The 15584-nt window shown below is 52.5% G+C and overlaps 1 protein-coding gene across 1 annotated transcript; it reads left to right on the top strand.

Annotated features, from left to right (window-relative positions):
* The first annotated feature begins 1608 nt into the window (after nt 1–1608).
* Nucleotides 1609–14586, top strand: TBX21 (T-box transcription factor 21). The gene is made up of 6 exons (XM_017497059.2): nt 1609–2364; nt 11176–11330; nt 11616–11737; nt 12665–12823; nt 12952–13013; nt 13217–14586. The coding sequence occupies exons 1-6, from the start codon at nt 1874–1876 to the stop codon at nt 13833–13835; spliced, it is 1608 nt and encodes a 535-aa protein (XP_017352548.1). The 5' UTR covers nt 1609–1873; the 3' UTR covers nt 13836–14586.
* The last annotated feature ends 998 nt before the right edge of the window (nt 14587–15584 follow it).

The raw sequence follows: 15584 nt of genomic DNA, 5'->3' as shown, positions 1-15584 counted from the left end.
TCCCTCCACCCTCCCTGGATCATGCCCACCTCCTGGGGTCCCCAGCTTTGCCTTTGCCTGCCAACCTGCCTCTTGGTTCAGCTCTATTTGGGAGCAGAGAGTCCCCATGGGCCCCTAAGGGTGAAGCCCTGTCAGGCTGGGACAGAAATGTAGAGCTGGGGCCAGTTCCCAGGGGAGAACTGGGGAGGGCTGGGGTGAGAATAGGGAGAGGAGAAGTTCAACTTAAACATGATAAAAATATTAAAGTACTTTTTCAAAGTACTCTTAAAAATATAAATCTTTGTATACTGACATGTAAAATATTCCATGACACCTTGTGGAGTGAAAAAAAAATGCACATTACAAAGCAGCATGTGTAGTGTTTATATCAATTATATATTTGTGCGAGTGTGAAAAAGACAGAGGCAGAGAGTGTATGGGAGTGCTGTCTGGGCGGGCGTTCACCGAAATGGTAATCCTGTTCGCCTTTAGGGGGTGGAATTTGGGGTGATTTATACAGTCTTGTTTTTACTTTTCTGTGCTGCTTAAATTTCCTATGTAAGTATGTTTCATCTTTATACACAGGAAAACTCCCAATCATGCTATTTTCAATTGGGGGGGAAAGGAGAGTTTTCATCATAAAAGGAATCTAATACATTAGTTCACATAAAAGGAAAATGGAGAAAGAAAAGCCTCCGTCCTCCCATCCCTGAGGCAGCCCTTCAGAGCATGTGGTGGGTTTCCTTCCTGTCAGCCGGCTCTGAATCTGTTCAAAGCAGCTTTTCCATCCAGGTATAATAATAGATTGGAAAGTGCTGCACACGCACACCCTCTCATGCAAGGCTCACGGCCCCCCTGAAAAGTAGATCTGTTTATTTCCCCCAGTCTGTGGATGAGGCACGTGAGGTTGACTTTCAGGCAAGGAAAGTGACTTGCCCGGGTCACATATACCTGATAGGCAGAGCCAGACCTGGAACTTTGAGCATTCAATGCTACTTCCAGTGCCCATGACTGCCATGCGGGGTAGGGGAGCTTTTGTGGGCCCAGCCAGTCCCCTGGCTGCTGCTGATGCAGTGCACTTTAAGGAATGCTTCCTATTGTCCATCAGTTTCCAGGTTTGCCCCCAGGGCTAGAGGTACAAGATGCGATCGACTCAGCACATGTGGACCTCTGGTGGGGAGAAACAGGGACACCCGAAAGTCCACTTAGCACAGAGTCCGGGCACACAGTAGGTATCAATAAAGATCTGTTGAATGTTCATGGTCAAAGTTGCTTCTAGTGTGCCAGCACTCTGAGCCTCTGAGTGCTACGAGAAAGCCCATCGAGTACCACCTGAGCCATCTCGGAAGGCTTCCTGTAGGAGAGGGCCTTTGAGCTGAGCCTTCAAAGCTGGGCTGAATTTCCTCGAGGGTCCAGGAGAGAGCCACGGGCTGGTGTGTCAGGCGGCGGAGTTGATGCTCCCAGAAAGCAAGATCTTCGAACCACAGGGCGCGCGGGCGCGGGCACTCGCTGGTCGCCACCGTAGGGGGCCCTGCAATCCTTGCCAACCGCGTAGAATTTGCCTAGTCTTAGCCACGAGGGGGCGGGGTGGGGCGAGGCGTAGCAGGGCCGAGGTGGCGGGGTTGGGGGAGTCGGAGAGCTTCATAAAGCCACAGCAAAGCGCCGCGACTCTAGTGACAGCAGCCCGCTGGAGAGGAAGCTCGAGAGCTGCCGCGCGCCTGCCGGACGCCGGCGCAGAAGCCAGGCGTCCGAACCCCGGCTCCAGTGGGGTCCCCCACCCGGCCCTCGGGGCGCCTGCCCCCTGCCCATCCCAGCCCACGCGACCCTCTCACCTGCTTCCGTGCGCGGAGGGGCTGGTCCTCGACGGCTGCGGGAAGGTGCCAGCCCGCCCCGGATGGGCATCGTGGAGCCGGGCTGCGGAGACATGCTGACGGGCACCGAGCCGATGCCGGCGAGCGACGAGGGCCGGGCGCCAGGCGCCGACCCGCAGCACCGCTACTTCTACCCGGAGCCAGGCGCGCAGGACGCTGCAGAGCGTCGCGGGGGCGGCAGCCTGGGGTCGCCCTACCCGGGGGGCGCCTTGGTGCCCGCCCCGCCGAGCCGCTTCCTCGGAGCCTACACCTACCCGCCGCGGCCCCAGGCGGCGGGCTTCCCCGGGGCGGGCGAGTCCTTCCCGCCGCCCGCGGGCGCCGAGGGCTACCCGCCGGGCGAGGGCTACGCTGCCCCGGACCCGCGCGCCGGGCTCTACCCGGGACCGCGCGAGGACTACGCTCTGCCCGCGGGGCTGGAGGTGTCGGGGAAGCTGAGAGTCGCGCTCAACAACCACCTGTTGTGGTCCAAGTTTAATCAGCACCAGACGGAGATGATCATCACCAAGCAGGGACGGTGAGTGCGGCGCGCCGGCCTGGGGGCCTCCGTGCCCCCGCCCGGAACGAGAACTTCTCGTCTGCTGAAATGGCTCAACAGTGCTTCTGACTCCGTGTCCCTCACAGCTGTGGCCTCAGCGTGGGGAGACAGGGGAGTGGGGTTGCGGTTGTAGTGAGGACAGGGAAAGCTCCGGAGGGGCGTCTATGCCCAGGCTTTTTCACCGACAGCCAGAGGAATCGCGAGGGAGACTCTGAGTGCGGGGCAGTGAGAAGTCACCTTGGTTTAGGGAAATGGGGAGAGGAGTCGCAGCGGGCAGCAAAAGCCTGAGTTTCGCGCGGACCGGACGCCTGGACGCCTCGGCCTCCTGTATGGGAAACCGGAGGGGAAGGGGGCCTCTTATCTCCGGGCTCCCTGCGCCCACCTCCTCCGGCCTCTGGTGTGCTCAGGTCAGCTTTAGTGGTGGTGGTGGTGGTGATGGTGGGGTGTGTGTGTGTGTGTGTGTGTGTGTAGGGGGGCAGATTGGGATTTGGTGACATGGAGAAGCAGTCGCCAAGTTTCCTTTCCGGTCTCACTTTGAGATCATATGTCTGGGGTGTGTGTGTGTGTGTGTGTGTCTGTATGGGGATGAGAGTGGCAGTAAAGCTTGTAGGGGGCACAGATCCCTTCCAGGCACAACTGCCCCGGGCCTGGGCGATGAAGCTCACCCAGGGGTCCCACCTGGTGGGCCAGCCCCACACCGCACCCTTTGAGGCTGGTCTGGTGAAAACTGTCCCACACTCCTGTCCAGATATTCACTGGTTTGGCCTGCAAAAATGGGGAAGGGAAGTCCCATGGCTCCGTGGCTCAGGGTCCCTGAGCCCTGTGCGTGATAGGGAGGTTTGGGGCTGAGGGTGCTGCTTCCGGATAGAGCCTCCTGCATGACAGAAGAAACAGAAAGCTGCGCCTTGTGTGGTATTTGTTTAGTAAGCAAACCCCGAGTGGGCCCTGTCTGATGTGGGCTGTGTGCACCCACCCTTCCAGTGGGGCCCATGTGGGCAGGGCACCAGCAAGGACCAGTGTGGAGGGGCTGTTGCCATTGGTGGACCTAGGATGCTGTGTCTGAGGTCAGGGAGGTGTGGATACCAAATGTGGGGCTTGGGATGGAGGGCAGAGGGAGAAGGCCATGTTGGGCTCCAGGGGTTGGTACTGGATCTGGGCATTGCTGGAACATTCTTGTTCCAGATGATTTTTGTGGGGTGGCCTGGGACTGGGGAACCTGTTGCCAGCCACAACTGGCTTCAAGTTGCTGAGCTATTCCACCTTCCCTCGGATGAACCCAGGGAAGTTGGCATGTTCTTTGATGGCTCATCCTTCGTCTCCTAAGCCTTCTGATAATTCTTCTCTGCTCCCTGCAACCTTAGTTACCCTTTGGGTGTACCTAGACATAGCCCAGGCTTCTGGTCCCAATGTGTCTGAATTGGAAGGGACCCAGAAGAGCCTGTCCCTCTCACTGCATACACAGGGAAACAGGCCCAGAGACAGCAAGAGACTCTTCCCCAGTCACACAACACACCCACTTCAGGCAGAGCTGGCCCTACAGCCCAGATGGTATCGCCTGGGTTTCTTTCTCTGGCCCGCTATGGCCACCCGTAAAAACAGCCACCCACACTCTCCGAAGGCCCCGATGCATTCAGAGTGCTTTCACTTCCATTATTTCACTGTGCGTTAGGTAGGCCAAGCAGTCTCCCCATTTTACAGTTGAGGTTACTGAGTTGCAGGGACATAGTGGCTTGCCCTCCATCACACAGCAGGCCAGCAGAACCTTCCACTCTGTTGTGTGGTCAGGAGGCCTTCCCAACCTGGGCCCTGGCCGGGGTCTCCCCACAGCCTCTGCCAGGCCTCTGCCTCCCCCTGCCAGTCTTGAGGGATGGCGTGATTGGAGCATCAGCCAGCATTTCAGGGAATTAGCCAGTGCTGGGGGGCTGCCTCTCTGCCAGTAGATCCAGCTACAGGCAGAAATCTCCCCAAAGCCAGCACTTCGGGGAGGCACTTGAGGGGATGGTTTTCGAAGTGTGTATCACCATCTCTACTCACATGGCCTCCTTTCCTTGGTGCTCCTGCTGAGTAATTCTCACTTGACAAGTTTTTTGTCCTCCTTTTAGACCCGTACACATACTTTTTTTATTATGAAAAATTCCACTACATACAAATGTGGACAGAAGAATGTAACAGACTTCCATCACCCCGTTTGCACAATTGTCAATAATACAAGTCCAATCTTGTTTCTGCATCCTCACTTGGTCTCTTCCGTCTGCTACTGTATTAGTAATATAGTAATTACTAAGTACATTCTAGATATTATTTTACCTCTGCACTTCTAAAAAGGGCTTTTAAATGAACACAATACTGTTAGCAAACCCGAAAAGAATTTCCTAAACATCACCAAGTTTCTCTGATTGCTTCATGAATGCGTGTGTGTGTATTTTACAATCCTCACACTTTTTGCTCCATCCCGAGGGGCTACTTCGGGCAATGCGGAGTCCCTGTTGAAGTGGCAGTGGCTCCTCACTGTTTCCTTTGGTGCTTTTTCTTGGATCAGGCCTCAGGGGCCCCACGCTGCCATGGAGGGGACAGAGGACACACCACCCCAATTCAGGCCCACCAGCTCCCGATCACCTCTGTACCTCCTTCTCAGCTTGGGCTCCTGCGATCTGGGAAGTCAGTGGCCATTTCCTCTCAAAACAGGCTTTTGGGCTCCTAGCACAGTTCCTTTCCGCCCTCCTGCTTTTGTGGGGTGGACTGTCCCTCCGTGGGTTCCAGTGACCCACCAGTCATACCACATCACCCATGGCCTTCTTCCTTTTTGAAAAATTCTCCCCCGCCCCAGGCCCACCTACAGCCCTGCGGCTTTTCGCCTGAGCTTACTCACACCGTCCCAGATCCTTCCTCTCCCACCCACCCTAGCTCTATCCTTGGGCATTGACCAGCGCCAGTGGCACACTCTCCCCAATGAGCAGAAATGGGGCAGGGAACAGGGGGTGATTCCCAGGTCTGGAGATTGGTTAAGGCAGCTCAAATGGGGCTGAGAGAGGGGAACTGAGAACCAAACGATGGATTGGCCCAATAGGACACTTTGGTGTCTATGTTTGTGTCTGAGGAGTTTTGGGGCAGCCTGATAATGCCCCACACAGGCTTGTGCGAGGGTTTGTGTGTGGCAGTGTGTGTGTGTGTTGTGAATGTGTTGGCGAGGATATAATAGTTGATGGTAGACATTCTCAGTAGAGGAAGAGGGAGGCCTGTGTCTCTGTGGGTGTGTGGGTGTGTATTAATTGCTGGCAATCCCCACTTTGCTGGGTGTGATTGGTTGATTATTATAATTAAGATAACTTTGGGTAGCTGTGTTGTGTTAAGCTCAATTTGCATTTGAGTTTGTACATGTGAAGATAGGGGCTGGTAAAACAACAATTTCAGTCCTACACTATCCTTGCTACCCTCACAGTCATTATGATTTTTTTCTTGTCCACATTCCCAACTCCAAGAACTTTAATTTTTTTTTATTTATAAGTTTTTTCATGGGCCAGGAATGGACCCGAACCCACATGGATAACTTTAGTCGAGAACTTTTTAGATCTTTTTTCTTTTTTTTTTTTGAGACGGAGTCTCGCTCTGTCCTCCAAGCTGGAGTGCAGTGGCACGATCTCGGCTCACTGCAACCTCTGCCTCCCAGGGTCAAGCGATTCTCCTGCCTCAGTCTCCTGAATAGCTGGGATTACAGGTGCGAGCCACCATGCTTGGCTAATTTTTGTATTTTTAGTAGAGATGGGGTTTCACTATGTTGACCAGTCTGGTCCCAAACTCCTGACTTCAAGTGATCCCCTGCCTCGGCCTCCCAGAGTGCTGGGATTACAGGCATGAGCCACTGTGCCTGTCCCAAATTTTCAGATCTTAATTTTTTTAAATTTATTTTTTATGGAGACAGAGTCTTACTATGTTGCCCAGGCTGGTCTCAAATCCCTGATCTCAAGCAATCCCTCTGCCTCAGCCCCCCAAAGTGCTGGGATTACAGGCGTGAGCCATTGTGCTCAGCTAAAAAAAAATGTTTTTAGGCTTAAGCATGCTCTACTGGTTTTATTTTTCTTGTGGCAAGTGAAAACAACTTTAATTTATTATTTTTTTAAATGAAACAGGGTCTTGCTCTGTCACCCATGCTGGAGCGCAGTGTGATTATGGCTCACTGCAGCCTTGACCTCCCGGGCTCAAGCAATCCCCCTGCCCCAGCCTCCTGAGAAGCTGGGACTACAGGCGCACACCACCATGTCCAGCCAATTCGTTCTATTTTTTGTAGAGATGGGGGTCTCCCTATATTGCCCAGGCTGCCGCTTTGCTTTTTGTCTGACTGTTTGCCAGTGACTGAGTCTATGAAGTAGATCTGAGGTTGGTGAGAGGAGGAGGTCCCTTGATGCCTAAGCATTTTGCACTTTGGTAGATACAACACATTACCAACCTCCCAAAAGTTGGTACCAATTTACACCCCCATCAATAGTCTATAAGAGGACCCATTTTCCCACAGCCTCATCAGCAGTAGACATTATCAATTTATTTATTTATTTTTTGGAGACGGAGTCTCGATCTGTCGCCCAGGCTAAAGTGCAGTGGCATGATCTCGGCTCACTGCAACATCCGCCTCCCAGGTTCAAGCGATTCTCCCACCTCAGCCTCCTGAGTAGCTCGGATTACAGGCGTGCACCATCAAACCTCGCTAAATTTTGTATTTTTAGTAGAGATAAGGTTTTATGATGTTGGCCAGGCTCATCTCGAACTCCTGAGCTCAGGTGATCTACCTGCCTCGGCCTCCCAAAGTGCTAGGATTACAGGCACGAGCAGCAGCACCTGGACGATATTATCAATTTTTAAACATTTACCAATACGACTGAGAAGATCTATCTCCTTGTTATTTAAATTTGCACTTAATTACAGTGAAGCAGAACCTGTGCCAGGAGCTCAGAATCTGAGCAGTATGATGACCCTGTGAACCATCTCAAGGCTACTTAGTTCTTAGGGCCAGCAGAGGAATGTGGGGTCTTGGACCCTGTCTTATGAGGGTGGGATGCCAAGTGGTTTTTCAGAGAGGCTCGATTTGGCACCAGACCCATTGCCACTCTCAGTTCCTTCCCAGCAAAGTGTCATGTAAATCAGGGGCTATTTTGGGATTCCAGCTGGTGGTGATTCTAGACTTTTAGGGAGAAACCAAGATCTCCCTTCTCTCCCTTTTCCCCAGCCTCTTCCTGTGTCTCCTCCCTTTTCCTCTACTAGTAATAAAAACAGGATGAGCTGGGCATGGTGGTGAGTGCCTATAACCCCACTTGGGTGACTGGGGAGGCTAAGGCAGGAGGATTGCATTTGAGTTCAGCCTGGGCAGCATAGCAAGACTCCATCTCTTAAAAAAAAATCAGTATGGACCAGGCACAGTGGCTCACCCCTGTAATCCCAGCACTTTGGGAGGTTGAGGCAGGTGGATCACCTGAGGTCAGGAGTTTGAGACCAGCCTGGTCAACATGGAGAAATCTCGTCTCTACTAAAAATACAAAAATTAGCCAGGCGCAATGTTGGGCACCTATAATCCCAGCTACTCAGGAGGCTGAAGCAGGAGAACCCCTTGAACCCAGGAGGCAGAGGTTGTAGTGAGCCGAGATCATGCCACCACATTCCAGCCTGGGGGACAGAGAAAGACTCTGTCTCAAAAAAAAAAAAAAAAAAAAAAAAAAAAAAAAAAAAAAAAAAAAAAAAAGAAAGAAAAAAAAAAGATTAATATGAAGAAATGGAGACCACAGCATGAACCCGCAGTCAGACCTCACCTCTGCCCTCCCACCAAGGAACCAAATCTCTTGGAGCATCAGTTTCTTCAAATATAAAATTGGAAATAACATTATATGTCTTAATAGACTAGTTTGACAAACTGGCTGGAGTATAAGCAGAGGCTTAATGAATATATTCCCTTTCGTTCCTTTATTCCTACAAGTTTGGATAGGAACTGGTTATGATATAGGAAACATTTGAGAACCCTCAACACCATCATGGATGGTGACAGAAATGGGTTGAAAATATTCTCCCATCCTCCATCGTCCAAGGCCAAGTCTCTGACCTTTGATTTCTCAAGTCAGCCATTGCACTGAACCTCTGGAACTCAGGTCTGGCACCAGGGCTCTGACTCTTGCTCCTCCAGCCAGGCCAGAGGACTTTGACAGCTCTGGCTCTGGGAAAAGGTGGGATGGAGGTAGGACCTGAGGAAGGAAGAGCTAAGTTTCACATCTTTCAAACTTCTTCTTTTTTTCTTTTCTTTTCTTTTTGAGTTGGAGTCTTGCTCTGTCACCCGGGCTGGAATGCAGTGGCTCCATCTCAGCTCACTGCAACCTCCGCCTCCTGGATTCAAGTGATTCTCTTGCCTCAGACTCCCGAGTAGCTGAGACTACAGGTGCGTGCCTGGCTAATTTTTTGTGTTTTAGTAGAGATGGGATTTCACCATGCTGCCCAGGCTGGTCTCAAACTCCTGAGCTCAGGCAATCCACCCGCGTCGGCCTCCCAAAGTGCTGGGATTACAGGCATTAGCCACCGCAGCCAGCCATCTTTTGAACTTTTTAAGAGCTTTTAGAGGAAAGATGGACAGAAGTCAGACTCTTCACTTACATGCGAAGAAACTGAGGAAGTTTCTTCCTACCCATGGGGCTGGGAGTGCCAAGTATGGTGGCTCATGCCTGTAATCCCAGCACTTTGGAAAGCTGAGGCGAGTGCCTTACTTGAGGTCAGGAGTTCAAGACCAGCCTGGCCAACATGGTGAAACTCCATCTCTACTAAAAATACAAAAAGTAGCCAGCTGTGGTGGCACGTGCCTGGAGTCCCAGCTCTCGGGAGGCTGAGGCAGGAGAATCTCTTGGACCTGGAAGGTGGAGGTTGCAGTGAGCTGAGATCGTGCCACTGCACTCCAGCCTGAGTGACAGGGCAAAACTCCATTTCAAGAAGAAACTGAGATTTGGTTTGAGAATTAACTTATTCAGGGTCATAGGGTAGCCATCTCTTTTTCTCAAGAGAGTCAGGGAAGACAGGTGTGGGACAGCACCCTTCTAGGACACCTTCCCAAGGTTGTTAGGGAAGTTGTCCTGGGGACCTCTGGGGATGAGAAATCCCTCAAAAAGAGTTCCTGGGCCCCTGGAACTCTCCCTCCTCCAGGTTTCCTGACTCATTGATAGATCCCCTTTCTCCCATCCTTCAGGGCTTCTCATGAGAGGAGGGGGAAGTGTGTGAAAATGAAAAGTAATTCTGATGAGGATTAGCTTCTGCCATTCTGAAAACTCTGCTCTTCCTGCTTGGGTTAGAAGAGAAAGGCTAATCCACTGGAGCTGGTGATGAAACAGGTGCTGGTGGAGGTGCTGGTTGTGATGGGGAAGGTGGTGGCCGTAGATGGTGCCGGTGGAGATCGTGGTTGTCGTGGTGGTGGTTGTGATGGTGGAGGGACAGTTATAGTGACAGTGGTCGTGATGGTGGTGATGGGTGGTTACAGTGCTGCTGGTGCTGATGGCGCTGGTTGCAGTGATAGCGGGGATGCGGGTAGTGACGGTGTTAGTGGTGGGGACAGTAGGAGAGCGCTTCTTTTCTGAGTCTGTTACTCTGACACGATAGCGGAATCACACAGCATCCCACCCCCTAACTTCCTCTACTTTTCCTGGAAACCAGGACTTTGAGTATGAGCCCCGTGTTCAAGAGAGCCTTCTTTTAGGTGGATGGGAAGCTCCCTGTTCAACTAGGATGTGTGCAACTTCTCTGAAGGCTGAGGGCACGCCACACCGCAGACGGCAGGCCCAGGAACATGGGAGAGGGGGCTTGTGAGTGGGTGCCATGGGGCTAGGAGTGCGTTAGCTCTGTGAGAGCCACGGCAGGGAGGGTGGGTGGGAAACTGGGGTGTGAGGACCTACCAGAAACTGCCTGTGGAGAGCTGGCTGGTGCCCCCTTCTGGGAAGCAGCTAAGATAGGGACAGGGGTATGCAGGTAGATGTTGAGCAATTGACCCTTCAAAAGAACATGTTAGAAAGCTCTGAGGTGTAGTGTTTGCTGATCCCTGTGGGGTAAATACTCCTGCTGTGGATGATTTCAAGCAGCTGATGACAGTTGTGCTGTGAAGAGACGCACAGTGTGCCGTGACCTAGTACCTCCTCCGTGCAGCTGCGATAGCCAGAAGGAACCTCAACAGCACAGACAATAGGAAAACGTGGTGAAATAACTGGGCAGTGATGATTTTAGAGTTTTTATTACTTTGATATATATATATATATATATATATTTTGAGATGGAGTCTTGCTCTTGTTGCCCGGGCTGGAGTTCAATGGTGTGATCTCGGCTCACGGCAACCTCCACCTCCCAGGTTAAATCAATTCTCCTGCTTCAGCCTCCTGAGTAGCTGGGATTACAGGCACCTACCACCATGCCCAGCTAATTTTTTTTTTGTACTTTTTAGTAGAGATGGAGTTTTGCCGTGTTGGCCAGGCTGGTCTTGAACTCCTGATCTTAAGTGATCCGCCCGCCTCCATCTCCCAAAGTGCTGGGATTACAGGTGTGAGCCACTGTGCCTGGCCTACTTTGTTAATATAATGCCTTGAATTGCAAGTTTATGTAATTTAATTTTTAATTATGGCTGTGTTTAACCACTGGCTGGCAAACTCCCTAAACATCTTCCAGCTGGTTCTTGTGAGTGGGAGGAAGCCGGCTACAGCACACCACTGATGCCTGGGCACTGTTGCAGGGACTGGCTGTGGAGCTGGGGCTGATGAGTGCTGGGGGGGGTCTCTCTCTTCTTTCCAGGCGGATGTTCCCATTCCTGTCATTTACCGTGGCTGGGCTGGAGCCCACCAGCCAATACAGGATGTTTGTGGATGTGGTCTTGGTGGACCAGCACCACTGGCGGTACCAGAGCGGCAAGTGGGTGCAGTGTGGAAAGGCCGAGGGCAGCATGCCAGGTGCGTGCGCCCCTGGGAGCTGTGGGCTCTGTTTCTCTGGGACTGGGCGCCCCCTGGTGGGCCCCCAAAGCCCCTTCCCCCAATGCCCAGATTTTAAATCCCCCTCCCACTCCATCCCACCTCTGGCTTTCTGCTTTGCTCTAGTCTGTCCTCTGAGTCCTCTGCCCTTCCCTGCCTGGTCCTCCCCCTGTGCCCTTCCTCACGTTCCTCTCGGGACAGGCAAAGACCCGTACCACCAGGGTTCTGTCCCGGGGGCTGTATGTCAAAGAGGTGAACTGTCCACAGGAAACCGCCTGTACGTCCACCCAGATTCCCCCAACACGGGAGCACACTGGATGCGCCAGGAAGTTTCATTTGGGAAACTAAAGCTCACAAACAACAAGGGGGCGTCCAACAACGTGACCCAGGTAGGACCTGCTCTTCAAAAGGTAGCCTTGCCACCCCCCACCCTGTCCCCACCCTGGGTCTGAGACCTCCAAGGCCACAAGGGTCCTGCGGGGCCAGTGTGGTTCATTTTTCTTCCTTCCTAAACTCTGGCTGTTTCTCACCCACCGTGGGAGGAAGATGAGATGGGATGAAGCTGAATCTTGGACAGGGGTCACATTCAGGCCACAAATGCCACACCAGACTCAGGGTTTCTTCACCAAATTGCAGGTTGCCATTGCTCCAGCACCATGGAAGGCACAGAGTTGGCGCCGTGGTCCCAGGGAATAGATACCGAGTTTCTCTAGGTTGAATAGTCCTGTTAAAAGTGCCCTTGTTGGCTGGGTGGGGTGGCTCACGCTGGTAATCCCAGCACTTTGGGAGGCCGAGGCGAGTAGATCATGAGGGCAGGAGTTCAAGACCAGCCTGGCTAAGATGGTGAAACACCATCTCTACTAAAAATACAAAAATTAGCCAGGTGTGGTGGTGGGCACCTGTAATCCCAGCTACTCCGGAGGCTGAAGCAGGAGAATTGCTTGAACCTGGGAGGCAGAGGTTGTAGTGAGCCGAGATTGCACCACTGCACTCCAGCCTGGGTAACAGAGCAAGACTCTGTCTCAAAAAAAAAAAAAAGAAAAATGCCCTTGCTCTAAAAGGCCTGTTTATGCTGATACCTTCATCCTGATGGACATCTGGGGTAGAAGAGGGGGCAAGAGGCTAGAGTTGGTGCCCCAAAGAGTCCAGACCGTGGAGTTGGAAAGCTTGGGGGGAGTTACATGGCGTCAGGGCAAGGGAATGGACAGGACCTCAGGGCGCTTCCTAGCCTCATGTGAGGCCAGCTGTTAGTGGGGGTGAGGGGATCCTCAAAGTCCCTCCTCCCCACCACTTCGACCATCTCCCTCTGTCTGCAGATGATCGTGCTCCAGTCCCTCCATAAGTACCAGCCCCGGCTGCACATCGTCGAGGTGAACGACGGAGAACCTGAGGCAGCCTGCAGTGCTTCCAATACCCATATCTTCACTTTCCAAGAAACCCAGTTCATTGCCGTGACCGCCTACCAGAATGCCGAGGTGAGGGCCGCCTGAGGCCCGGTGGGGAGGAGAGCAGAGTGGGGCCCCCTGTCTCCCTAGGGGCGGGATTTGGGAAGTTCCCGAGCCCCAGACTCAGGTCTCATGTGACTCTATTCCCTTCTCTCTAGATTACTCAGCTGAAAATTGATAATAACCCCTTTGCCAAAGGATTCCGGGAGAACTTTGAGTCGTAAGTGCCACTGGGTTCAACTCAGCTTTGGTCCGTCCTGAGACACGTCCTCTCCCTGCCCCTAAGAGCAGGAGAGTTGGGGGTGGGTGCTAGAGGTGGGCAGGCCAGGGAAGGCAGGTCAGGGAAGGGACATGTGAAACAGGTCGGCTCACAGGTGACTGGCTCTGCTTGTGACCCGTTTTCTTGCCTTTTCTTTTTTCTAGCATGTATACATCTGTTGACGCCAGCATCCCCTCCCCGCCTGGACCCAACTGTCAATTCCTTGGAGGAGATCACTACTCTCCTCTCCTACCCAACCAGTATCCTGTTCCCAGCCGTTTCTACCCTGACCTTCCTGGCCAGGCGAAGGATGTGGTTCCCCAGCCTTATTGGCTGGGGGCCCCCCGGGACCACAGCTATGAGGCTGAGTTTCGAGCAGTCAGCATGAAGCCCGCATTCCTGCCCTCTGCCCCTGGGCCCACCATGCCCTACTACCGAGGCCAGGAGGTCCTGGCACCCGGAGCTGGCTGGCCTGTGGCCCCCCAGTACCCTCCCAAGATGGGCCCAGCCAGCTGGTTCCGCCCCATGCGGACTCTGCCCATGGAACCTGGCCCTGGAGGCTCAGAGGGGCGGGGACCAGAAGACCAGGGTCCCCCCTCGGTGTGGACTGAGATCACCCCCATTCGGCCAGAATCCAGTGATTCAGGACTGGGCGAAGGAGACTCTAAGAGGAGGCGTGTGTCCCCCTATCCTTCCAGTGGTGACAGCTCCTCCCCTGCTGGGGCCCCTTCTCCTTTTGATAAGGAAGCTGAAGGCCAGTTTTATAACTATTTTCCCAACTGAGAGATGACATGGTGAAAGGAACAGAAACAGTGTTATTAGGCTGGAGGACGCCAACTAATTTAGGAACAGATGAAGGACTGAGAAGCCCCACGCTCCCTCTGACCCTTCTCTGTATGGTAGTTGGCTGGGGAAGCGGGACTCAAGAAGGATATTGGGGTTCACTGGCTGCTTCCTGGCCCACGATGAAACCTGAGAGAGGTGTCCCCCGTCCCTTCCTCTGCCCTAACTACAGTCGTTTACCTGGTGCTGCTTCTTGCTCTTGGTTTTCAGCTAGAGAAAAGAAGACTCGAAAGTCTTGGACATGAAGGAGCTTTTTGCTTCTAGTGGGGAGGGAAGGGTCAGGTGCGGGACACGGGATCAGGAGACTCCACTTTCTTCCTTTGTACAGTAACTTTCAACCTTGTTGTCGGCGTGTGTGTTAAGCCCTGATCCGAAAAGAACAAATACATGTATTTTATAACCATCAGCCAGCCAGGATCAGGGAGAGGACTCAGGTGACTTTGGGCAGCTGGCTGGGCTCCCCCTGCTCAAACACAATGGGGAGTGGAGGAAGGGGCTGGAAAGGGGGGATGGCAAAGATATTGTTTGTGGTGGTTGTGTGTGTGTGTGTGTGTGTGTGTGTGTGTTTACTTTTTCTTTCTTTCCTTTTTTTTTTTTGAATGGGGGAGGCTATTTATTGTACAGAGAGTGGTGTCTGGATATATTTCTTTTGTCTTCATCACTTTCTGAAAATAAACATAAAACTGTTGGATGTGCCTGCCTCAGTGCCAGCATGGGAGGACATGGATGGGGACTCAGTTGGGGGTTGTACCCCAAGGTGTTTGTTGGCTTTCATTTCTGGGGTACCTGTTAAAACCCTGAAATGACTCCAGCTGAGTTGGAGCAAGGCCACATGTCCTGGCTTCAGTACGCAGGGGGATGGTTGATGCTCCTTCTTAAGGCATCTTGGAACAGAGAAGCATTCCTTGGGCTGTGTGTGCACCCTGACATTGGATGGGAGGGGAGGCGGGGTGTGAGGGCAAGGCTGGGAGCAGGGGCGGGGTGCTGTGAGGGGGTGGAACTTGATTTCTCTTTGCATTTCTAGCAGCCCTCCACCTTTATCTCTAGGGTTATTCATGGATTAAAGAAATAAATATAAAATGAACCATGTTAAATTATCACTTTTGTAAGTCAAAAAGCCAAATATTAGCTGTTTTATGTGACTCAAGCTAATACATGTAAAGAGTTTAAGAACAGTGCGGGACAGGCCAGGTGCGGTCGCTCACGCCTGTAATCCCAGCACTTTGGGAGGCCAAGGTGGGTGGATCAGCTGAGGTCAAGAGTTCAAGACCAGCCTGGTCAACATGGCGAAACACCGTCTCTACTAAAAAAAAATACAAAAATTAGCTGGGTGCGGTGGTGGCCACCTGTAACCTGTAATCCCATCTACTCAGGAGGCTGAGGCAGGAGAATCGCTTGAACCTGGGAGGTGGAGGTTGCCGTGAGCCAAGATCGGGCCATTGCACTCAAGCCTTGACAACAAGAGAGCCTCAAAAAAAAAAAAAATCAGAACAGTGCCTGACAAACAGTAAGCACTCACTGTGTAAGCTATTGTTGCTAACGGTTTCTAGCTGTTTCTGTCTGTCTCTTTATATACACACTGAATTGTGTTTGTAAAATGATACATGCTTTTTATTTTTTTGAGACAGAATTTCGCTCTTGTTGTCCAGTCTGGAGTGCAACGGTGATCTCAGCTCACTGCAACCTCCG

Source organism: Cebus imitator, unplaced genomic scaffold (assembly GCF_001604975.1).
Source record: "Cebus imitator isolate Cc_AM_T3 unplaced genomic scaffold, Cebus_imitator-1.0 Scaffold228, whole genome shotgun sequence".
Lineage (NCBI taxonomy): Eukaryota > Metazoa > Chordata > Mammalia > Primates > Cebidae > Cebus > Cebus imitator.
The sequence above is the reverse complement of the archived record's forward strand: the minus strand, read 5'-3'. Positions and strand labels throughout refer to the sequence as shown.